The 26,304-nt window shown below is 39.7% G+C and overlaps 1 protein-coding gene across 1 annotated transcript; it reads right to left on the reverse strand.

Moving 5' to 3' along the window:
* Positions 1–574: 574 nt before the first annotated feature.
* Positions 575–26,072, reverse strand: LOC132239504 (albumin-like). The gene is made up of 14 exons (XM_059705892.1): positions 25,988–26,072; positions 25,243–25,300; positions 24,267–24,399; positions 22,746–22,957; positions 21,875–22,007; positions 18,306–18,403; positions 16,719–16,848; positions 14,832–15,046; positions 9,413–9,545; positions 8,219–8,316; positions 5,733–5,871; positions 4,949–5,172; positions 3,295–3,427; positions 575–694 (listed from the first exon to the last, which is right to left on the reverse strand). Exons 1-14 carry the CDS (start codon positions 26,058–26,060, stop codon positions 575–577), a joined length of 1,899 nt encoding a protein of 632 aa, XP_059561875.1. The 5' UTR covers positions 26,061–26,072.
* Positions 26,073–26,304: the final 232 nt, after the last annotated feature.

Below are 26,304 nucleotides of genomic sequence, written 5' to 3' on the forward strand. Positions count from 1 at the left end.
TGAAACAAACCACATTTTAAAACAACCAATTTGCAGAGACAGGAAGTTCTTCCTTGCCTGAATGCACAATATGTAGGTATGATCATGTGGCAAAGTCCAGTTAGTGGAATAAGTATCACGGTCAGTTTGGAAAATATGAATGGAATTCATGCTAAAAATCACTAGACAACTTGTTTTAAGAAAGTTTCCTTTTTAATTTTTTCCAAAATATTACAACCAAAATGTATAAAACATGTTTAAATTTTAAAGTAGGTCTTTTTATCCTAAGGAGAGAAATTCTATTAACACGCAGCATATTGACATACTGGAAACTCAGTAGCAAATTATTTACTATTAAGTAGGAGTTCACATGGCAGATTTCTCATAGTCTCCAATGACATGAATTTGGTATTGAGCTATTATTTTGAACCTTGTGAAATCATTGCCATTGAATGTTTTTTAACCTACAGAAATTTATATTGCTCAGCCTAATAGCTGAAATAATCCACTCTGAATCATTGCTTAGTTGAATGGCTCTGTCTACTGTGTCACACTGGGTCAGAACAGGACAGTGATTAACTATCAAGCTCTGGTTTCAATTTTGAATTGTGGCTCCAACTCTCAGAACCTGGATGTTCCTTGGTAAACTACTTGGTCTATGGTTGATCTGTGCTTTGATATGAAACATGGGAATAATAATAGAACTCTCAGATAACTATTGTGAGAATTAAATAAGTTAATATATAAAAAGACCTTAAAACAGTGATTGGTACTAGTCCACATGGCTCTTAGCTATTTTAATATTAACTATTATAATTAGTTCGGGTTTTTTTTTTTTTTTAAGAAAATCCAGAGGATATTACCTGAGATGCTTGTGATTTTGTTGATTTTAGGCTAAAATTGTTTGGCATGAAGCAACAAGTTTTGGACCCTGTATACACAGAAATTAGAGAATTAGGGGAAGTATTAGCATCATTATTAGGACAAATGAACATTTAAACAACCATTCAATGATTACAAAGTAATTTTCCATGCTTCACATCCTTTAATACCAGCTTAGTACTAGACTCTCTAGAAGGAAACTCAATGGCAACCCTTGCACCCAAATAAATAAAAGCATTATTGTCAAGTCATAGGGGGAAATAGTAATTGATTCAGACATTTAAATATAAACTCCCCCTCATGCCTGTGAAATCAAGCACACAGATGCAACCAAATTGCAAACCAGTACTTTTAAATAAAATGCTTAAATAAATTAAGGTTTTGGTTTAATGATGACACTACCAAAAGATTTCAGAACTTCTTAATATTTCTATCTGTATTCATGAATGACTCAACTTTAGAAAGAGAACAAATATTACAAACATTTAATAATATGCTTCAGTGCAGCAGGAGAAAAAAGCAAGAATTAATTTAAGTCATTTTTTTCAGACAACTATCCTATATAATAAAAGCCTAATATGCTAAGTGTCCGGTTGTCTGGTCAGCCATTCAACCAATCAAAGCATAATATGCTAATGATATTCTAAGGCCACTCAAATGCTCGCTATAACATGCACTGACCACCAAGGGGCAGACAGTGGACCAGTCAACCAGTCACTATGATGTGCACTGACCACCAGGAGGCAAATGCTCCAACCGGTAGGTGAGCTTGCTGCTGAGGTCCAGCTGATCGGGACTGAGTGAGATGGGCCGGACATGATCTGGAGCCCTCACACAGTCCCTCCCTGGCTGCCCAACCTCCCATGTCCCTCCCTGGCCCCCATCATGCACCAGTGGGGCCCCTCGGCCTGGCCTGCACCCTTTCACAATCCAGGACCCCTCAGGGGATGTCAGAGAGCCGGTTCCAGCCCGATCCCACAGGCCAGGCCGAGGGACCCCACTGGTGTCCAAATTCATGCACAGAGCCTGTAGAATAAGATTCCTGGACCCCTGCAAAAAAATGAAACTGGACCACCAACTCACACCATACACAAAAATAAACTCAAAATGGATAAAAGACTTAAACGTAAGACGGAAACCATAAAAATACTAGAGGAATCCACAAGCAGCAAAATCGCAAACATATGCCAAAGGAATTTCTTCTCTGATAATGCTCCTAGGGCAATGGAAACTAAAGAGAAAATAAATAAATGGGACTACATCAAAATAAAAAGCTTTTGCACAGCAAAGGAAACCATCAACAAAACAACAAGAAGACCCACTACATGGGAGAACATATTTGCCAATGATACCACCGATACGGGTTTAATTTCCAACATTTACAGGGATCTCCTGAAACTTAACAATAGGAAGATAAACAACCCAATAAAAAAATGGGCAACAGACCTAGATAGACACCTTTCGAAAGAGGACATACAGAAGGCCGAAAGACATATGAAAACCTGCTCAAAGTCACTAATTATATGAGAGATGCAAATCAAAACGACAATGCATTATCATCTCACACCTGTCAGAATGGCTATCATCAACAAATCAACAAACAACAAGTGTTGGAGAGGATGTGGAGAAAAAGGAACCCTTCTGCACTGCTGGTGGGAATGCAGACTGGTGCAGCCACTTTGGAGAACAGTATGGAGCTACCTCAAAAAACTAAAAATGGAACTCCCATTTGACCCAGTGATCCCACTACTAGGAATATATCCCAAGAAACCAGAAACGCCAATCAGAAAGGATATATGCACCCCTATGTTCATAGCAGCACAATTCACCATAGCTAAGATTTGGAAACAGCCTAAGTGCCCATCAGCAGATGAGTGGATTAGAAAACTGTGGTACATCTACACAATGGAATACTATGCTGCGGTAAAAAAAAAAGGAACTCTTGCCTTTTGCAACAGCATGGATGGAACTGGAGAGCATTATGCTAAGTGAAATAAGCCAGTCAGAGAAAGATAAATACCACATGATCTCACTCATTTGTGGAATATAGAGAACAACATAGACTGATGAACAGGGACAGATCCAAAGACTGAGAAGCAGCGATCAGGCTATCAATCCCCAGAAGGAAAGTAGGGGAGGGCGGGGGTAAGGGGAAGAGATCAACAGAAGGACTTGTATACATGTATATCAGCCAAACCAATGGACATGGACAACAGGGGGATGGGAGCATGAGTGTGCGGGGTGGGGAGGGGGGGAGGTTGGGGGTTAATGGGGGGGATGAGGACACATTTGTAATACTTTAACTAATAATAATAAAAAAAGATTCCTGGACCCCATGTACAGAGTGTCCTGCAGATACAGTCCCCTGAGCCTTAGCCTACACAAGGCCACAACAAAGGACACTGTATATTAAAATGAAGACGACTCCAGTACCTCCTCTGCAAAGCAGGCTTGTTTGTCAGCAGCTGCACAGCACTTCCGTATAAGAGCTGAGAATTTCTCCATGACAGTTTTCAATTGTTCTTCAGTGGCTTTGGGCTTGTGTTTCAACAGTTCGGCAAGTGCACTGCATTTAAATGAAACCAAAACAAAACAGAAAAGAGGTTACTCACATAAAGAAAATGAAGATGGTAAAGGCAGTCGTACTATTGTTTGAGATCATAATTCTTGGAGCCAGGCAACTGTGAGCCTGAGGCCCAGGCTTGCCACTATAAAATTCAATATTCTCATTTCCATTGGGAAGAGAATAAAATCTACCTTCATGGAGTTGGTGGAAGGTTCAAATAAAATCATCAATGAAAATTGCTCAATATCTATAATATCAGCAAATCAATAAACTCTTTTCAAATAAACCTCTGGAAATCATTATGCCATTGCATTTAAAAAGTATTCCATTTATAGCAATGTAAAAGCTAAAAAATTATTCTTAACAACTTAATTACCTTAGACTCTATTTAAAGTTTCTAATCCAAGATTCTATATTTTTGGTCTTTAGTTGGTCTATTCAAAATGAATATGCCTGGGCCAGGGAAAATAAGACTGTCCAAACTCATGGGAGCCAGTGGTTCTCTTACATTGATGTCTGCACAGATAATAGTGCTAAAGAGTCCTGTGAGCACAGTAACTTTTGCAATATTCCTCTTAAGTCTATGGCCACGATCAGAATCAGAACCCACCAGACATGATAGCAACTTTACATTGCATATCTAACTGCCTGTGACAGTGACAGAGAGTCAGATCTCAGAATCCGCACTTCTACGTGTGTTTCATCCAAATGCCCTTCTCAAAAGTTACATCACATAGGTTTGCCATAGCATAATACAAACTTAAAATCATTTATGCCTAGAAATAAATTCTTCTAAGACTTTGCCTAACTTATTTACTACCTCACAAATGAATCGGTTAATTGTTCAGCTTTTTCTATTGTGCCTGTCTTAAGATATCATTCTACTACTAGAGGCTCAGTGCATGAAATTTGTGCATAGGGGACGGGGGTCCCTCAGCCCAGTCTGCACCTTCTCCAATCCAAGACCCCTTGGGGGGTGTCCAACTGGCAGTCAGACATTCCTCTTACAATCCAGGATCACTGGCTCATAACCATTCACTCGCCTGCCTGCCTGCCTGATCACCCTTAACCACTCTGCCTGCCTGCCTGATTTCTTCTAACCCCTCTGCCTGCCTGCTTGATTGCCCCTAACTGCTCTGCCTGCCTGCCTGATTGCCCCTAACTGCTTCTGCCTCGGCCCCGCTATCATGGCTTTGTCCGGAAGGATGTCCAGAAGATGTCTGGTCTAGCTGGTCTAATTATCATATTACCCTTTCATTAGTATAGATAGCCTTTATCCACAAGATTATTCTGAATAATTTTTGGCAAATATATAGTACAGTATTTTTGTTGCTGTTTGCCTTGTTTTGCTAAGAATACAAAAGCTATTCTTCTTTTTACACTTTTATCACCTTAACAAGGAAAATATTTAAATACTATTTTCTAAGGAATTTAATCACTACTTCAGAAAAAGTTACTCATTCCATTGACAGTTCTCCCTATGAAGATTACAAACATATGCAGTAATGAAATGCAACTCACATTTGTTTCATTACTTGTTGTTCAGGCTCGGTATGTGCACATACAAATGCATGGAGAGTGAATGTTGCAACATTAAATTGTTTGGGAATATAGGTTTCATCATCTTCCAGAGCGGAAAAGCATGGCCGTCTGTCCAAGAATGACTCTGTGCAGCATAAGGTCACTTTGTTGCTTACAGGTGTCTGCTCATGTGCCGTGCAAAACACATTCAGGACCACGGACAACTGAAGAACAGGGAGTCCAGCAGAAATTTAAAAGCATAACGAAAGTTTTCTTGAACTCCTACTTTCCCATGGACCAAAAACAGTGTTGTGTTTTAACTAGAAACTCTGAACGCAAGATTGACTTGAGGGAGTGATTTGCTTACTATAAGTCCTAAGATGTTTAAAAGTCTTTTCTATTTTAGATATGTCTACACTTGCAGAATAATCCATTCAATAAAATAATTGATTAAAATAATTTGAGGTGATTCCTAAGGTATGTGTTGGAATGGGGTGAAAGCAGTCTTCCCAAAAAGTAAAAAAAAATTTAATGCCAGATTGAAACGTTTAAAATTTATGGAATTTTTTCAGAACAATTTATCATCTTCAGGATCTTGTCTCAATCCTCATTCTGATGGTCAGGATAATGTAGGCAACCAAGTCCTACACACACACACACACACACACACACACACACACACACACACACGCATTAGTTCACTCTTGCTTCTGAAAGTTAACTTTGTAAATATCTCAAGACAAAAATTCATCATTATTGACTTATTATATTTCAAAAGACTCACATAGTCTTCAGCACAAGCTGTTCTTTGTGATTCAGGAAGTATACAACACTTGCTGCCCATGCTTGCGAGCTTTGTTGAGAGATACACAAGAGTTGGAGTTGACAATTGGGGTACTTTCTTGGTGTAACGAACTAAGAGCCTGTAACAAAATAGTCCAGTGTTTTCAGCCGGGCATAAAACTATTTTTTCTAACATAGTAGGTGAAGCAGAAAACAGACAAAATTAATTATAATAATTTCCTATCCATAAAATTATTTCTATCTTTAGGTTATTTGAGAGGAAGTTGGGGAGACCTCGTCTTAAACAAATAGTTAAGCCTAAATTTGAATTCCACCTGTTCTGTGTAGTCTTAGGAAAATGACTTAACTTACTATAATTCAGTAACATTAATATATCTATTCATTGCTTTTTTCTCTCAATAAAACTTACAGAGAGCTTAAGATGCAGGGGTGGTCTAAAGTAGATTTACAGTTGTTCATATGGAAAAAGATATGCAGGTCATGATTATATTAACTTTTTTAACTCTGTTTAGCATACTCACAATTGTATTCCTACTATTGTTCCCCCTTGTATATCAGCACCGTGCTAAATTAGAAAGATATGGATAAGTTTTCTAATCTATAAAATGGGATGAAATATACCTGACTCAATAGGAATGGTGCAGGGATTAAATTAAAAGACATAAAGCATGCCATCAATCTGGTATGATGTCCAGCATGTAACAATTCTTTACTAAGAATTCCAACCACCATTGAAAGTCGATTTATGACTGTAATCTACTCAAGGGAAGAGACTTGTTAATTACTATTATCCCTAGCACCCACAGTTAGAAGAGTGCTGTACATGTAAGTTGAACAGTAAATGTCTACCTCATGATGTTTCCCTACTTGTCTTTACTTCCACAGATAAGGCTCTACTAAATAAGCATATTATTTTTTCAACTTATGTATTGCAGTACTTCTTGATCCACTGTCATTCAAGTCCAACTAGTTGCTATTCTGGAAAGCATTGCTGTCTTTTGTTTGTTCATAACTATTTCTTAACCTTCAAAGGGAATCCTCAGTTCCTATATCAAAAGATTTAGTATTTTCCTTCCCAATCTCAAGAGGCTAATTTTTTAAACTGAACTCAAATATAAGTCTCTTCAACCCATCAATTGTTTTATCTCTCATTTTCCAGTTTTTCTTAATGGAGAGGGATTAGAAATATATACTGTATTTTCGTGTATGACAGGTAGTGAGATTATATATATATATATATATATATATATATATATATATATACACACTAATAAAAGTGTAATGTGCTAACTAGACCAGACATTTTCCAGACATCCTTCCAGACATAGTCATGGTGGTGGCGGCCGAAGCAGAGGAGGTTAGGGGCAATCAGGCTGGCAGGGGGGCAGTGAGGGGGCGGCCAGGCTGCCAGAGGACCAGTTAGGGAGTGATCGGGCCAGCAAACAGAGGCAGTTAGGAGTGATGAGGCAGGCAGGCAGGTGAGTGGTTAGGAGCCAGCAGTCCCCAGATTGCGAGAGGGATGTCTGACTGTCAGTTTAGGCCCGATCACACACCGGCAGTCGGACATCCCCCGAGGGGTCCTGGATTGGAGAGGGTGCAGGCCAGGCTGAGGGACACCCCCCCCCCAACATGAATTTCATGCACCAGGCCTCTAAAATATATATACATACATATATATATATATATATATATATATATATATATACACTAGGGGCCCGGTGCACGAAATTCGTGCACTGGGTGTGTGGGGGGGGGAGTGTCCCTCAGCCCAGCCTGCCCCCTCTCACATACTGGGAGCCCTCAGGCGTTGACCCCCATCACCCTCCAATCGCAGGATCGGCCCCTTGCCCAGGCCTGACGCCTCTGGCCTAGGCGTCCGGCTCGGGCAGCGGGGACCCACAGCTGCAGCGGCCCCACGATCATGGGCTTTGCTTTAGGCCCAGGCAAGGGACCCCTAGCTCCTGGGACTGCCAGCTTCGACCGTGCCCAGCTCCCATCGCTGGCTCCACCCCTACTTCCTGCTATCACTGGCCAGGGCGGAAAAGGCACCTGATTCTCCGATCATGGCTGGGGGGCAGGGCAAAGGCAGGGCAAAGCCTTTGCCATGCCCCCCAGCTCTTAGCTCCCCCCTGGGTTTCTGATCACTGTCAGTGGCAGGGGGCTTCTTCCTGCTTTCCCTTTTGCCTCCCTGCATTGTGCCTACATATGCAAATTAACCACCATCTTGTTGGCAGTTAACTGCCAATCTTAGTTGGCAGTTAATTTGCATATAGCCCTGATTAGCCAATGAAAAGGGTAGCTCGTACACCACTTACCATTTTTCTCTTTTATTAGTGTTGAGATATATATATATATATATATATATATAGAGAGAGAGAGAGAGAGAGAGAGAGAGAGAGAGAGAGAGAGTCGTAAAAAATTACAAACTGATCAAGAAAAATATTAGTCAAAAACAAAAATACGTACGCATCTTGGAAGCCATACTCTCCAAGGTTTTTGAAAGTTTCACAATCTTTTTTTACATATTCATGTGGTTCATCCACAAGAGGCTGAAGTTCATGCAACTAAAAGAAAAGAATTGTGCGTACAGGGTTTCACCCAAAGATCAGATGCAGGCTGTTTTTTACCCCTATAGGCTGAATGAAAGCCTTTTTGCCTTCTGCCCAGTCCTGTAAATAAACCTTTGATGCCAAGCCTGTACATCCACACTCCATAGTCTAAGTGATTAAGAATAGTCAGGGTCTGGAGTATACTTGAGCCAGGTAAGCTGAATCCTTTTCCAGTTGTAGAACTACTTCTGATCACTAAGTTTTAGAAAACTCACCTCTAAGATGGGAATGAAGATGGTTACTCACCTCATGGAATGTTCTGTGAAAACCAACTGAGCTAATGAAATTTCAACCGCACTTGGAACACAGTAAGGGCTCAAGACATTATAGCTATAATTATAAGCTTTATGATTATTATAAAGCCTTCTCTCTAGTTGGATCCTGATGTCTCTGAAATAATAGTTTATACCGTGATCATGGGATCCAGCATGGTGCCTGGCATATAGCAGGTTCTTGGTAAAGGAAAGAAGTTTGGAAGTCACTCCATATATTCAAAGTGCTAAATATCCTAAACCTGCTAGAATACCATTTTAACACAAATATAATGGCAAAATCCTCCAGAATAGATTTCATTTCCTTACATAATTTCTTATAAAACCATTCCTAAACCTTCTCAAAAAGATTTGAAAGTATTTTAAATGAATAGATTTCACAACCTTCCTTAAGATGCTAATTTTGATATTTGATAAATCTTGAAATCAGGTTAATTTTCTTCATATCTATGTTATATCACTTTTAATTAACATTTACATTTACTTCATCTTATTTTGTTCCCAAAAGTTTAAAAAATAAAAAAAAGGCAATGTCAAGATTTTGTGAAATAAGAGATTGTTCTCTTCAAGTCATTTTTCTCTGGACTATTCTAGGTTTTATTAACCATTCTATCAAGACCATTTCCCCCTAAGATGCTTAAGAGCACAAAATTGAAATTATCTCAAGAGAATGTCTCAATTGTATTATAAGCATTTTTCATTCTGGTATTATGTTTCTTTCTTATTATTGGAATCACCAGTCAAAGAGCTGTATTTCATTTTTCCTTTGAGAAACCTACCACTTTGGTATAGCATGCATGATTATCATGAGTTTCACAGCACTCCTCCAGTATAGCTTGATATTTCTTGGCAAGTCTCAGTACTAATGAGACAGAGAATTCAGGATACCTTCTTGAGTATGTATGCAAAAACCTAATTAAGATGAAAATAAAATAGATTTAGTTGAACAAAGAAGCAAGAAAAATCACTTAACTAATCACAAGAGAAACACATATACCAAAGGTCTCAATTTGACCAAACCCATGCAATCAAGCTTGGTGGCTAAGGGCTTGAGGTTTAGAGTTAAAGCTACCTCCATGCAAATCCTTGCTCTAACACTTATTTTACTATACCACGTTAGGCAGTTTTTTTACTATCAGCACCTTAGTTCCCTCCTCTTTACATTTTCATTTGCATGAAAAAAAAAAGTTTTCCATTCCTTCACTTTCATTCTGTGTGAATATTTTGTTCTGAGGTGAGTCTCTTGTAGGCAGCATATATATGGGTCATGTTTTCTTATCCATTCAGCAACTCTATGTCTTTTGATTGAAGCACTTATTCCATTTACATTTAAGGTTATTATGATAGGTACTTATTTACTGCCATTTTTCCTTATATTTCTCTCTCTCTCTCTCTCTCTCTCTCTCTCTCTCTCTCTCTCTCTCTCTCTCTCTCTTCCTTTTAAAATACTTCCTTTAACATTTATTGCAGTGGTGGTTTGGTGGTCATGTACTCCTGTAGTCTTTTTTGTCTGGGATGCTCTTTATTTCCCCTTCAATTTTAAATGCTAGTCTTACTGGATACAGTAGTTTTGGGTTCAGGTCCCTGTTTTCCATTACTTTGAATACTTCATGCCAATCTCTTCTGGCCTGAAGTGTTTCTGTTGAGAAATCAGCTGACATTCTAATGGATACTCTCTTATAGGTATCATTCTGTCTCTCTCTTGCTGCCTTTAAGATTCTTTGTCTTTAATGTTTGTCATTTTGATTATGATTTGTCTTGGACTGGGTCTCTTTGGGTTCATTCGATTGAAATTTTCTATTCTTCCTGAACTTGTGTGACTTTTTCCTTCACCAGATTAGGAAAATTTTCTGTAATTATTTCATTAAGCAACTTCTCTATTACTTGCTTATGTTCTTCTCCTTCTGGATACCCTCTGATGCAGATGTTAAGTTTCATGTTGTGCCTTAAACTATCTATCCTGCTTTTTAAGTCTTTTTTTTCTTTTTGCTTCTCTAATTGGGTGTGTTTTTTCTACCTTGTTTTCTAAGTCACTGATTTGATCTTCTGTCTCATTTAATCTACTTTTGATCCCTTCCAGTGTATTCTTGATGTCAGAGATGTTATTCTTCATTTCCAACTGATTCTTATTTATTATTTATGGTTTCTATTTCTCATTTCATGCTGTTGTAGTTCCCACTAAGTTTCTTGAAATTTCTATGCCTCCCAGTCTACATGGGATGGCCTTATATAGTAAGTGTTTTGTGGGATCCAGTGGTGCAGTCTCTTAGATTTCCTAAGCTGGATGCTCTAGGAATGTCCTTTGTGTAAGTTATTTGGGTTATTCTGTTGTAATTGGTCTTGAATGTTGTTCCATTCATGGGAGGAATCTCCTTTCAGGCTGGCTGACTATGAGGCTCACCCCAGACTACCTCATGTGAGCTGTTATGGAGGTGCTGGCAGAACAAAACAAAACAAAAACATATATAAGACCCCCACAACAACAAAAGCAACCACAAAAAGGAAGAATCAGGAAGGAGAAAAGAGAACAATAATAGAAGAAAAGAAAATTCCAGGGGGGAGGGGGATGGGAAGAAAAAGGAGTATGAAAGGGCAGATATGAAAGAAATAAAATCCTATATAATAAAAGGGTAATATGCAAATCGACCCAACAGCAGAACAACCAGTTACTATGATGTGCACTGACCACCAGGGGGCAGACGCTCAATGCAGGAGCTGCCCCCTGGTGGTCGGTTCACTCCCACAGGAGGAGCACCACTCAGCCACAAGCCGGCTGATGGCTGGCGAGCGCAGTGGCCCACCTCAGTGGCAGCACTAAGAATGCCAACTGTGGCTTAGGCCCTAAGCTGTCAATTGGACATCCCTGAGGGCTCCCAGACTGTGAAAGGGCACAAGCCAGGCTGAGGGACTGCCCCCCCTCCCTGAGTGCACAAATGTCATGCACTGGGCCTCTAGTAATATAGAACAGGGGAAGGAAAATAGTATAAAAGAGGAAGAAAATAATTATGAAAAGAAAAATACAGGAGAAAGCAGATAGACAAACAATAAGAAGAGGAAACATGAAAAAGCAGAGCAAATAAAAAATAGCATAAGAAAAGAGAAGGGGAAATTAGATCTATGAAAGAAAAAAGAGAGACTAAAATAATAACAAATCAGTAAAGAAGAAAGATTAAAAAAAAAAAGTAAAGTGGCATTCATCTCAGCAGAGTTTAGCGCCTCCTGGGAGCGCCCTTTGGATCCTGCTCTTCTGATAACCGAGGCTGCCTGTTTTGTCTGCCAATTCTGGACTTCCTGGGAGAGAGTTAGGTGCTTACCACTGTCAGAAACTGTCCTCCTTTGGCTCTCAGCAACCTGTTTGAAGCTACAAGCAATCTACAGTTTGTGTCTTTCTCCACAGGACTTAGCTGCACCTGGGAGGGGCCAAGCTGCACTCTAAGGTGGGTTTGTTAGCAGCATGTGGCCCAGTGATGGGTTAGCAAACTTCCCCAGGTTCCCCAAGCTCCAACTCCACCTGGGTTCACCTGCCAGCCAGCTATCAATCTTAATCACTCAAGAGTCTGGTTCTAAACAGGATAGGTGGACTCAGGAGTGTGGATCTCTGGGTCATCCATGAGGGGGAGGTGTTGATCAGATTTCACGGAAAGTGATGACTGTGTTTTCCTGTCTCAGAACTACTCTTCTGAGCATGTCCCAGAATATTTCCCTGCCCTGGACTGGGTAGCGATCCTCGTATGCAGTCCAGTGGGATCAGCTGGAAACCTGGAGTTGCTATCAGCTCTTCCATGTGGGGGAAGCATCTGGTATAGTCGGACAGTTGGCCCAACCCCCAATCCAGTCACTGGTGCTTGCTGAGACTGTTCAAACCCGTAGGCTTGGCCTCTACTGCTTTCTCCTCTGCAAAGATCAAGATGCATGGTGTGGCAGGCAGGGGTCCTGAGGATGGGTGGGCTGTAGCACCTAGGGTGGGTTTTTTTCCTTTTCCTGAACTGTGGCTTCTGACAGGGGCCAGCACAACTCAGGAGAAATGGCTGTTAGGTTCGGGGGGTGGTGAGACTGAATACAGTCTCCTGGCTGCCTCCTATCCAAGTCTCCCTCCAATGCTTCCCACCCCGGCCTCTCCTCAGGCACCTCAAGTCCCCACCGGCCTCCCTCCACCAAAGCCTTAGATGAGTAGCTGCAAACAGAAATCCTGTGCTCTGAGTTTGTTTGTTTGTTGTTTGTTTTTAATCGGCTTTGTCTCCCACCAGCTCCAGATTCCCTGGCAGCCAGAAGCCCTTGTCACCTTTCTTGGCTGGACATTACACGGGCTGGCTGTGGTGCTCTGAGCTGTGGAGCCCAGCCTGGGTTTCAGGCCTCAATCTTCTCAGGGCAATAACCCTCCCGTAGTCAAGAGCTCCCTCCTCACTCTCAGCCTGCCGCCTGTGGAAGCAGGGTCAGCCCCTTTCATGACCGCGCCCTTCCAGCTAGTCACCAGGCGTTTTCTATCCTTCCTTGAACCTCGGTTGGCCCTCAGTTGGTAATTCCCAGTGAATGGTTGCCGATTTAGTTGTATTTCCAGTCTGGCCCTGGGAGGAGATGCAAAAAAGGTGTGCCTATTAGGCCACCATCTTCCCCATACATGGCTGGCTATGTTTTAGATGAAAGGAGACAGGACAATCCGTGCAGCTGGATCACAGATTACCTGCACTGCCACATGTCTCCGTTTCTGCCTCTTTAGAGTAGAGATAAATATAGTATCTATCTCATAAAGTGGATTGTAAGAAACACATGACATAATTTATGCATCACACACACAGTCTGGCACATATTAAATGTTTAATAAATGACTCCTGTTATTATGTATATTTTGTTTGATTTGGACTACATCAAAAAAAGTTCTGATAGATAAATAGGTAGATAGATAGATAGATAGATAGATAGATAGATAGATAGATAGATAGATAAGTGATAGATATAGATAGTGATAGATACATAGTAAATAGGTATTCTTAAATTTTTATTTTCCTCTCTATATGAGTGAAATCTTGAAGGGTACACGATTTTAAAAAATATTATTTAGTGCACAGAATGCTATTATAATCCAACAATAAAAATTCAAAGTTTCTCACCACTTACTGACTGTAAATAATCATTTATTTTATCATTTAATTGTATGCTGCCTTGCCATGCTACTGAACTTCTGCTCTTTATAAACAAATATAAAGTACCTGGTAGCAGACCCCATCCTTCTCTTTAAACTTCTACTAGAGGCCCGGTGCATGAAAATTCATGCACTGGAGGGGGGGTCCCTCAGCCTGGCCTACCCCCTCTCACAGTCCAGGAGCTCTCAGGAGCGGAAGGTGACCTGGCAATCAGGATATGGTGATTCCCCATCACACCTCCGCTGATGCCACTGCCGGCAGCACAAGCCTTGGCTGGCCCTGGTTACCTGAACCTCGAGCAGCCCTGGGCAACTGGGAAGCCGTCATCCAAGGCTTGCCTGCGCCTCAAGCTGGCCCTGGGCACTGGGGGGCTGAAAGGACTGAGGGACTCCAGAGGCAGGAGCGCCTTGCCACACACCTGCCACCCCAGTGAGGCTGAGGTCACAGGGCGCCATCATCTTGTGGCTGTGGGTGCTGCCATCTTTGAGAGCTTGACAGCCAATTAGCATATTCCCTCCTTATTGGCTGTGGGCGCTGCCATCTTTGCAAAGATGTGAAGGTCAATTAGCATTTTCCCTCTTTATTAGATAGGATGCTGCTGCCAGATAGATACAGGGATAGATACAGAGATATAAAGATGTATGACTTATAGTCACCTATGTATGTCATGGTAAGTTCCAGAAATTCTCTTTGAATGAATTAGTGAATACTCTGTATATAATTTATGTATATGCAAAATGTTTCTAGAGGTATTTCCAGAAGTATATCAGAGGACGAAAGAATGAAGGGATAACAGAAACTTCTACTTATTACTTTGTACTCTCCTCAATTGATTTTTTGCTATGAGCAGGTATAATTTTATGACTATACTTAAAAGCTAATTAATTTGTTTCCCCCCCTCCCCCCGCCAAAAAAAAAAATGTAAAAGCTCAGAGAGGGAAGGATAAAGTAGCACTGCAGGCAACAATTGTAACAACTTCAAAGGAAAGCCCAGAACTGTTTTCTAAATCCTCAGAGCCATTGAAAGCTAGGAAAGGATCATTCTTCATGCACTTACTTGTTCAGGAAATCAACTTTTGCCTCCTTATAGTATGTGCAAACGTCCTCATTTTCAACAAAATCAGTAGTTTGTGGGGCCTGAGCAGGAACCAAATTATCACCTGCCATCTGTGCAAGACAGTAGAATTTTTCCAACGCAGGCTTATTACAGCAGTCCGCCAAGATGGTGGAGATTGCTGCTCGATTTTCACACATATACTTGGCGAGATCCGCCTACAAGCAAGTTGATAAAAATTGTTCAACGTAAATTGACACCGTTATACTTTCTCTCCAGACTTTTTATTATGTTGACAGAACATGTCCACTGTATTCTAAGACCACGTACATGCCAACCTGACTTCTATGAACATTTTCAGTCTATGCTTAAGTCTATAGATTCACATAGAACTACTACGATATTTCCACTTGATTAAAAACTTTATTAATTTTTTAATTTTATATTTCTACTGTTAAGGCATTTAAGTTTTAGGTCAAAACTCAGCAATTGGGCCCTAGCTGGTTTGGCTCAGTGACTAGAGCATCAGCCCATGGACTCAAGGAACTCAGGTTCAATTCCAGTCAAGGGCGCATACCTCAGCCGCAGGCTTCATCCCTGGCCCTGGTTGGGGCGCATACTGGAGGAAACCAATCAATGTGTCTCTCACATTGATGTTTTTCTCTGTGTGTGTCTTCCCTCCCTTCAACTCTCTCTAAAAATATCAATGGAAAAATATCCTCAGGTGAGGATCAAAAAAAAAAAAAGAACAGCAATAGGAGCTGGGAGAAAAAGATGAAGGGATTAAGAAGTGCATATTTGTAGTTACAGAATAGTCACAGAGATGTAAATAACAGCATAGGGAATATAGTCAATAGTCCCCTAATGACTATGTGTGGGAAACATCGGGGGCACTCTGTACATGACATTCTAATAACGATGCTGTACATCTGAAACTAATACAAAATATCCTTTTTTAAATATGTTTGCTTTTATTTTTAGAGAGAGAGGAAGGAAGAGGAGAGATAGAGAGATAGAAACATCAATGAGAGAGAAACATGAATTGGCTGCCCCCTGCACGCCTCCCACTGGGGATCAAGCCTGCAACCAGTCCATGTGCTTGACCAGGAATCAAACCGGTGACCTCTTGGTTCCTGGGTGTACACTCAACCCCTGAGCCACACTGGCCGGGCAAGAGTAATATTAAATATAAACTAGTAAACTAGTAATAGTAAAATTAAATGTAAAATGTAATATATATTCCAAGTAATATTTTTCCAAATATTCCACAACATTTAGTGCAGGCATTTTGAAACCAAATAACTAAAGTGCAAGGAATTTTTGGAAAATTAGTCAAGAGTATAGTCATAGGCCCTACTTACACATGTAAAACATCTGCCTTAAATTTTCCACAAAGTGTTCTGAGAGACTAGGATTCTGATATTTGGTCATGTATTTATGTTTTGGGGGAAGAGATATTGTGCTTAATATTTATATATTAATAGAGACTATACAGAGAAAAATTAAATAATTTCCAAAAATGTCTTCAGGTACCAGCTCCTCTCCAACTCTACCCAAGTCCCCAAAGATTTTTCTTAGGAAACTACCTTTGCAGCTGTCCTACTTCAGCCTTTGTTCTCAGGTAGAATATGACTGAAAGGGATTACAAATTGGTGAAATTTGTAATTACAAAATGTATGTAGCAGATCATTTTGTGAGTAGGATAGCCAACTTCACAAAAATACAAATAAATAACATGCCACAAGGCAGGGAAAGAATTGAGTATATTAGACATAGAAGACAATTGCAATTCACTGTCCGCTGTCACCAATTATACTAAATAGATCCATTGTACCCACTGAGCATGTTACCCAAGCAAAGTCACCAAAGAGAATACTGAGCATTCCTTACCCTGTCGTCTGCACATTCAAGCATGTCACTTTGGCAGCATTCCTTGTGGACTTTGGTAAAATTTGTTGCCAAATTGGAAACTGTCCCAAAGTCAGCAAAGGGAAATTTCTGGCTCAGGCGAACTACAAACCTAAAAAAAAAATTCCCCCATCACAATTTGTTAACCTCCAATATTTTATGTGAAAGCACTAGGAAAATACTACTTATAGTAAGAAAATTCAGGGTAAAATGAAATATGGAAATAATTCGTAAAATTATTAGTTCTTATTTTAGTGCTAGTTCTGAACAAAATTATCTTAGGGCAAAATGTTTCCTTATCCATTGTAAGAGTGTGTGGCAGGTAGGGAGAAGCCAGCAATTCATAAAACCAGAAATCAAAGAGGGATTCTGAAAGAGGTGACATCTGAAAAGCCTCAGGTTTGGAGCCCATATCTGACTTCCAGATTTGACTTTACTGCTCATTAGCAGTGTGATCCTCAGATAGTTACTTAAACTCTCTGAGCTTCAGCCTTGGAGAGACACACTGCATGCTGCATCAAAGGATTGTGGTGAGAATTAGATTAGACGATGCATAGGAAAGCTCTTTATAAACTGGAAAGGGCCACACAAACTCAAGTTGTCTTTGTTACCAATAAAAAGTCTTCTTCCTGAGTTCCAAAGCACACTGAGAAAATAAATTGCATACCTTTTCAAGATTAAGGAGTCTAACATATTTTTACCAAGAAATTGATCCAGAAAAGTCTCTAAGCCAATAACAAGATATGAAAGGCTAACCTACACAAGCTTTCACAAATCATTTCAGACTTGTCTAACTCTGGTAAAAGATACTTCTTCCCCCAAACCAGTCATAGCCTGTTTAAATGTGTATTGTTTCACATTGGGGTGGTTTTGTTTAATTATTTTCTTGATTTTGTTGTATAGATGATAGAGGTGACAGGCAAAGATAGTACAAATGATGGTTTCTGCACATCTTGCAAAATTTTTTTCATTTTATCTTTTGTTCATGTTGATTGTTGACTCGCAAGTAAATTGGGGATGGGGATGGGGTTTCTTGACTCAGATGTTGAAGGATATTTCTAGAATGAGGCAAGTTATATAAAAATAGCGGTCCAGGAAAAAAACAAGAAATGAAGAACAGAGTTGGAGCTATGAGAAAATGAGAAGTAACTTTGATGGCCCAATTTTATTATCAGAACATAAAAAAACAAGCAGACAGTTTTATATAATCGCAAGGGGCTCAGGGGCGATAAAGTAAAATAACAAACCTTAACTACAATTGTATAAAAATCATGGACCATTAGAATAAGATCCCTAGTCTTTATAAATAAATGGGAGTTTAAATACCTGATCCAGAATGACAAAACAAAGATATCCTCTAAGTTTTTTACTACCTGGAAAACATATGATTAAAGAAATGACAAATTGTCACTTGTGCTCTGATTTTTCACTTCTGTTAAATTTCTACCTTTTAGATAACCCAAAAGACGCATGTGAAAGCACTGTGTAAAAACTCATAAAAATGTACAACTCTGTTGACAGAACCATCACCCTTACATCATTATAAAGTACAAATCTAATTTTAAATACCATTCTATTGAAGCACTTTCTCCGTTGTTTTGGAGCATGGAGCACTTGAATTTCTCTATGAAAGCTGAACTCAGTATTTTTTTTTGCAAGGCATCCATCTGCAGAAAGAAATAATTTTAAAAATAATATTTTAAAATTCGACATTAGGGGAAAAGAAGAGAAAAAAACACATGGACATGGACAAAGTGTGGTGATTATGGAGGGTACAAAGTGGAGTGGAGGAGGGTATAGGAAGATGAATGGTGATGGAAAAAATAAAATAGGAAAATATTCTACATGAAACACTTCATAAGTTCAGATGAGACTATGACAAATTACATTTTAAAGACGTGCTATACACCTAAATTCCCAAGTATTCACTGTTGGCAAAAAATTAATTTGTATGTATGCCGGGAGCCAGTCCATCCTTGCTGTTTCAAGGGACCTGGCATATATGGCATACGGTTCTTAATATGTTTGCTCACCTTCTTGGCCCTGTGTTTTAACCAAGGTCACCTCTCCGAGAAAGGTTGAATCCCCAGGTAGGGATTTTCCCCTGAAGTTAGGGAGGGAATAAAACCCCTCAACTAAGTGCCAGGCGGGTAATTAATCCCTTTAACTACGAACAATCATGCTTAAACTACATAATCTTTTCTCCCTGGAATGGAGATAAGAAACGCCCTAACCTTTGTAATAGAGATTGATAGGATTGAATCAACTGGTATAAATACAGTTGTAACAAGACAGAAACACACAGAACTCAGAACAAGACAGCAAGAGACAGAACTCAGACAGGGCTTGGAAGACAGGACCAAGAGAGACAGAGCCTAGGCACGGAACCTACAGGAGCGTTCTCTGGAGACGGAGGAGCTTCGCTGGAGAGAGCATGCCGGAGGATCCTGGAGAGGGACTGGCCTCGAGCCTAGAGACAGAGCCTAGTGGGAGAACATGGCAAGGGATCCTGGACTGAACCTGACTACAGAGATTGGCAGGAGAACCTGACTGGAACCTGGACACTGAACCTGACTGGAGAGCCTGGACAGAACCTGGCTAGAGAACCTAGCGAGGGAACATGGCTACAGAACCTGGCTGGAAATCCGAAGCAGAACTTCTCTGGAGATCCGGGCTAGAGATCCTGGCTAGGTTGCTGATCAACTGAACGCTGTCTCCGTGTCCTTCCTTCTTTGCCGACTCCGTCCACACCTTTGGGGACCCCTGGACCCGCTGGGGTTGGACCCCAGCATCTGGCGCCCGAACATTGGACCCCGGCATCTGGCGCCCGAACAGGGACCCCTAGGTAAGCACCCTGCACTCGGGACGGATCGGACTCCACTGTAGGAAGAGGGTGGATAGTCTTCGCCGACTCCGTCCACACCTTTGGGAACCCCTGGAACAGGATTCCCTTAGGTAAGCCCCCCCATTGAGAACCCCACACTCGGGACGGATAGGACTCCACCGTAGGAAGAGGGTGGATAGTCTTCGCCGACTCCGTCCACACCTTTGGGAATCCTTGGAACAGGATTCCCCTAGGTAAGCCCCCCCCCCATTGAAAACCCCCACACTCGGGACTGATAGGACTCCACCAGGGTGCTACAGACCCCCCTATAGAGGATAAATAGGGTAAGAAGGTGGATAGTACAGAACTTAGATTGAGAAGATGTGCCATACTGAGTCCAAAGAAAAAAAGACTCTGTATTGATCTTTAGATTAAGAAGATGTGCCATACTGAGTCTAAAGAAAAAAGACTCTGTATTGATCTTTTAACATATATGCTTGCTAGCAGAGGAATTAAGGTTACTCCCAGTCAGATGGAACATTTTATACAAGAAATATGTCCATGCTTTTCTGAGGAAGGAAAGGTGCCGGAAAGGTAAATGTAGAGGCATGGGAGAAGGTAGGCCCAAGGAGCCTTATCCTTAACCCCACTGCAGCCTTTCCACCCCGGGAAAGTGCAGGATTGGCAAGCTCTCCCTGGGGTGATAGATCAGGACTCAGGTAATAGCAGAAAGCGCCAATCCTACTCTTAAAATGGATACAAGAGAGCGTTTCAGGTTTTTCTTTTTAATGCTTGCTTTTAAAAAATAAAAAAGGGGGAATTTGCCGGGAGCCAGTCCATCCTTGCTGTTTCAAGGGACCTGGCATATATGGCATACGGTTCTTAATATGTTTGCTCACCTTCTTGGCGCTGTGTTTTAACCAAGGTCACCTCTCCGAGAAAGGTTGATTCCCCAGGTAGGGATTTTCCCCTGAAGTTAGGGAGGGAATAAAACCCCTCAACTAAGTGCCAGGCGGGTAATTAATCCCTTTAACTACGAACAATCATGCTTAAACTACATAATCTTTTCTCCCTGGAATGGAGATAAGAAACGCCCTAACCTTTGTAATAGAGATTGATAGGATTGAATCAACTGGTATAAATACAGTTGTAACAAGACAGAAACACACAGAACTCAGAACAAGACAGCAAGAGACAGAACTCAGACAGGGCTTGGAAGACAGGACCAAGAGAGACAGAGCCTAGGCACGGAACCTACAGGAGCGTTCTCTGGAGACGGAGGAGCTTCGCTGGAGAGAGCATGCCGGAGGATCCTGGAGAGGGACTGGCCTCGAGCCTAGAGACAGAGCCTAGTGGGAGAACATGGCAAGGGATCCTGGACTGAACCTGACTACAGAGATTGGCAGGAGAACCTGACTGGAACCTGGACACTGAACCTGACTGGAGAGCCTGGACAGAACCTGGCTAGAGAACCTAGCGAGGGAACATGGCTACAGAACCTGGCTGGAGATCTGAAGCAGAGCCTCTCTGGAGATCAAGACCAGAACTTGGCTGGAGATCCTGGCTAGGCTGCTGATCAACTGAACGCTGTCTCCGTGTCATTCCTTCTTCGCCGACTCCGTCCGCACCTTTGGGGACCCCTGGACCCGCTGGGGTTTGGACCCCGGCATATGTAGTCAGAGGAAAAATCAGTCTGGTCATAGTGGATGCCCCTAGGTAGTGAACACCCAGCATGGGGGCATTGCCAGGGAAAAGGGAACTGACGGGAAAGGTAGAAGAACAGAGTACGCTAACATGCCGGGGAATATAATTTTACGGATTTCTTAATTTTGCATAAATTCATTTCAATCCCTCCTTCACCAACTCTCACATTAATAGACTCCCTAGAAAAGATGATGAGTTCACAATAAATATTTATGGAATGGAATGAATGAAAAAACCCAGGCTTCTAGAAGCAGTGAAACTCTCCACTTTGAATTCCCTCCCCAATAGGAAAGGTTCACGAAAAGATAAACAAAAACTGTGGCCCTCTGCTCTGCATTTTTACAAATGAGTTTCTGTATTTCACTACAAAAGACAAGGTCACTGAGACACACGCACAGTGGTTCTCTATGAGATTCACCGGGGTAAAACCTAGTGAATGAGGAGGATGTCAGAGGCCTTCAAAGAGGGTGAAGCATCTTTGGGGTGGGTAAGACTAAGGAAGGCTTCTTTGAAGGTAAAGAAGTTTATATCAGAGACTTAGGTGCTCTACATAAGATGCCCAAATCTGAGGTTTGAGTCTGAACTGGATCTTCTGTTCCGCTGGGCATACCTTTGGGCCCAGGCAGGCGGCTTTGGCAGCAGCTTCGCAGCATTCTGTCAAATCTCCTTTATATTCTTGAATAGAGTAAAGGAGCTCTGGGCCATAAAAAAAAGGATGTCTCCTGGCAACTTCATATATGTACCTACATGTTTAAAAAGAAGAAAAGACAGTCATTTTTCTGTACCTGACAGGATTACAAAAATAATTATTATCAACAATTTCCCTAGAAATTCCAAAACCCGGAGACATCAAACTTACCAATTAAACTCAATTTGTACATGACTTTGCTTTTGTCATTTTTTAAATCAATAAAAAGATTAAATATATATACATTTATATATACATATATAAATATACATATAAATATTTATACATACGTACAAAATAGTAAAATATTGGTGATATAAGATTATTGACTAAAATGAGGTAATTCTGACAATAACCGAATATATCTTCATAATATTTTAATATGTGGCAATGTTTTTCATACAGATGACATCCTGTTTCAATGAATTCCAACAGATCACTGATCAATATTTATTGTATAAAATTTTATAGCATTAAACTAGAGACCCGATGCACAAAAGTCATGCACGAGTAGGCCTTCCTTCCCCCAGCTGCCGGCACCAGCTTCCCTCTGGCACCCAGGACCCGGGTTTCTCTTGCAGCCCCAACTTCATCCGGAAGGTCATCTGGAAGGTCGTCCAGAAAGTTAGCATATTACGCTTTTATTATATTATAGATAGTATTTCTTTCAATTTGTCATTAGAACAAAAGCTTTTAAGTCTTAATGTTGAAAATATTTTATAGTAATTGTTATAACGAGCCTTATCCTATTTCATAATTTTTAATGTTGAAGCATAAACATCTGATTACTTACGTTTCTAACAACGCCTTTTCATTTTCCTTAAAGGCAGTGCATGTTGCCTCAGGATCTATTGTCCCCATTGGGGGGATATTTAGCTCATCATCTTTGTGTTTCACAAAGCACTGGTATCTCAGAGGTGCTTCTGCTTCACAGCAGTCGGCCATTTCATCATAGTGCACAGGAAGAGATGTAATGGAACACAATTTAGCTGTAAAAGGGGTGTCCTAAAGGGAAGACAGAAGTCTTCAATTCCTACTTGTATTTTATTTCCTCTATACCCAAAGAAAGGTACTTAAAAATGTAAGATAACAGTAACCCTGGGTGAGGAAAGCAAATAAAAATCTACTTTTTCCTCAGGTTTAGAGAGTTTCCCTTGATTTGACCATCTATGTGTAATGTTTTAAGAAGTACCTGTCACACTGATAGTTACAGCGGATAAAACAAAAGGACAGTCAATGGTTCGATGAAGGAATGCTACTCCAATTTTCACCTGAGGCTAAAGACTAGGAACAATCAGAACAAAACTCAAGGGAAAATACTCCTGTAAGTAGCAAGTGAATTCACTTCAAAGAGGAAAGTGTTAGGAAAGTTTCTCATTTAATCTACTTTTTTTGTGAATGGTCCAAATTCTTAGTACATACTATTTAAAAATTCAGAAGTAACACAATTCACTACATATTAATTGTTATTGCATTAAAATATGAATCTTTTTACTCTAGAAACATTTATCTCAAAACACACTGCAGTAAATGAATTCTTTCAATCCCCATTAATTTTACTAGGAAAATAATTGTAATACCAAGGGAAATATATTGCTCAGGACAGAATTTATTACATTTTACAAAAATCATTTTTTAAAAAATTCATATTTAGAGCCATAATACTGTGTGAAGTTAAAGTGCTGATTCCAACTTCAGGGAGAGAGGCATATAAAGAAAGAAAGAAGGAGAAAAGGCTTCAGTAAAAAATAAAAAATGGACTTGCCACCAGGAAAGTATGTATAGATTGAATGGTGGGAGCAACATTCACCTCCACTTGTATTGAAGACCTATCTAGGAAAAACAAAAGCTCAAAGACCTTTAAAACAGATGAATGCCCCAATATTTTATTGTATGTAAAAGTATGAATATCCCTAAAATGGGGAATATAGAGCTGTACTCTTATTTTACCCAGCTAACAAAATTAGGATGAAAATCACCCAAGTGCTTTCTGAATATTAAAAATCATGTGATTACTATCAGCCTCTATGAAAAGAATTCAAACTTCAGATTTTAAAAAAGACACTATTACAAATGACAAATTCCACTTAAATCCACTATGACCATTGTATGTAGTCTCAATAAAGAAATGATTTAGAACTGTGGGCATAGCTAGAATGTCTCTATCATAGAAGAAATGATGGCTCTACCCATTTGTGAGAGTTGCTTACAAATATGGTCACTTAAAAATCATTGAGAGAGATGTTTTCCCTTTGAATTGCTCAAGATTATTTAAAATAAGAAGAAATAACATTCAAAATTACAATGTACTTACAAGTAACTTGCAAAAAACTGCACCTAACTTGTCTTGGGCACATACTCTTGCCAATTCAGTTATTTTATCTGTTATTTTTCTAATATCATCTAATGGGTACTTCCGGAGAAACTGAGAAAAGGTAACCAGCACCCTGGAACACAGGACATAGGAAAACATGGTATAATAAAACTTTAATATAAAGTAGGTTGCTATGCTAGAGAACAAATTGTGTTTTCAGGATATGTTCTATAGTATTTTGTGCATCCCATTATTATCAGAAAGACTATTCACATCAGCAATTATCTCAGACCTAACCATGAATGTGTGGTTTTCTAAGAAGAGGATATGTATTTCAACCATGTTTACATACGTATGTGAGTAGATGAACACATACAGAGCAAGCAAGCAACATGCATTCTAAATAGGTATAATTGTTAAGATGAGGGGCATTACATAGGCCTTTGGACTATTTACAACAAAAAACAAAAACCACACACAAACATCTCCTTTAATCAGGCTATAGAATAAAACTTGACCTTTAAAAAATAAACTAATTTCTCATTTTCTACTGGATTAGAAAAATATTAAAATGTTCTGGAGAAACCACAGATCTCTGTGCTAGGTAAAGGAATTTGAGTGTGTGATGGGAAAGTCTTTCCCCTCAATCAAGTTTATATAAGAATTCCAGAGCTGCTACACTTCCCCATTCAGTAGCCACCACCCATATGTGACTATATAGTAAAATTAATTAAAATTGCATACAATTGAAACTTTTGATCCTCAGTTGCACTTGCCAAATTCAAGTTACTCAACAACCACATGTGGCCAGTAGCTACTATATGGGCCAGCACTAAAATGGAATATTTTCATGAATGCAGAAAATTCTATTGGGCAGTATTGTGCTAGAATCTGGACTCTGATGACAGGGGAATATAAGAATAATAACCAATGCTGTTAGAAACATTAAATTTGACTCTTCAATATTTTAACTTACAAGTCTCTGAAATATTCTTCTCCCAAATCCATATACCGACGAGCAAGCTCACGCTTGTCTGGGGGGAAAAAAAGATTTTAAATTCTGAAGAAAACCACTGGTTATGATACTACTTTCTATGTTTCTCTCCATTTACTAATGTATTCATTTGCTCCTAATTATTGGGCTTTGATCATTTCAGAAAATTTTAGGATGATGATGAACTATTTCTTCTGCTTTTAAACAAATGCGATATTCAATCACCAATTATACTATTTGAAAAATGATTAAAATTATGAAATATGTATAGTTTTATATTCAAACTTGGATAAATTTTAATGGTCTTAGTATCTATTAACAGCAACTGGGAAGACAGTATGAATGAAAAAATATAAACACCTGTTCTATTTATAAGACTAACAACACAGGTTTTTTCTTGTTGTTTTAATGCATCAAGGTGCAATGGATAGGGCATTGGGAATTTTGAGTTATGAATTCTATTTTTGACTATATTCTGTGAAGTTGAAGTCACTCTATGTTCCCTCATGTGCAAAAGAAAATTACAGTTACTAAACAATTCTCACCTTTTTTTAAATTAGGATGTTAGAAAAATATTAAAATAGCTTTCTAAGAATTCACAAATACAAAATTTCATCACAGTCTAGAAATTAATGATAAAAGAAAACTTTCTTCTTTAAAGATGCAGTGTTTACTGATTACTAGGAAAACGAAATAAATTTGAACGATAGAAAAATAGAATTCTTACGTGTATCTGGAAGAACCACACTGCTTACAGAGCTGAGAAGAGAGAAAACGCAAATGAAGGTTACCCACTTCATCGTGCCAAAGACTTATGGGTGAAAAAAGAGAAAAAGTAGGATGAATAGAGGGAAATTGGCACTAATATACTTCTTTCATCAATTATTGTAGATTATTAACTAGACTCAGCTTTGTATTTTAATGGCCCTCAACTGATTATAAAATTCATAATGTTCTTGCCAATAAATTGTTTGACTAATTCCCTTGCGTATGTTTGCCATCTGGAACTGTTTTCTCCACAAGACCTTGTCAATTCATTAAAGT

Source organism: Myotis daubentonii, chromosome 1 (assembly GCF_963259705.1).
Source record: "Myotis daubentonii chromosome 1, mMyoDau2.1, whole genome shotgun sequence".
Classification (NCBI taxonomy): domain Eukaryota; kingdom Metazoa; phylum Chordata; class Mammalia; order Chiroptera; family Vespertilionidae; genus Myotis; species Myotis daubentonii.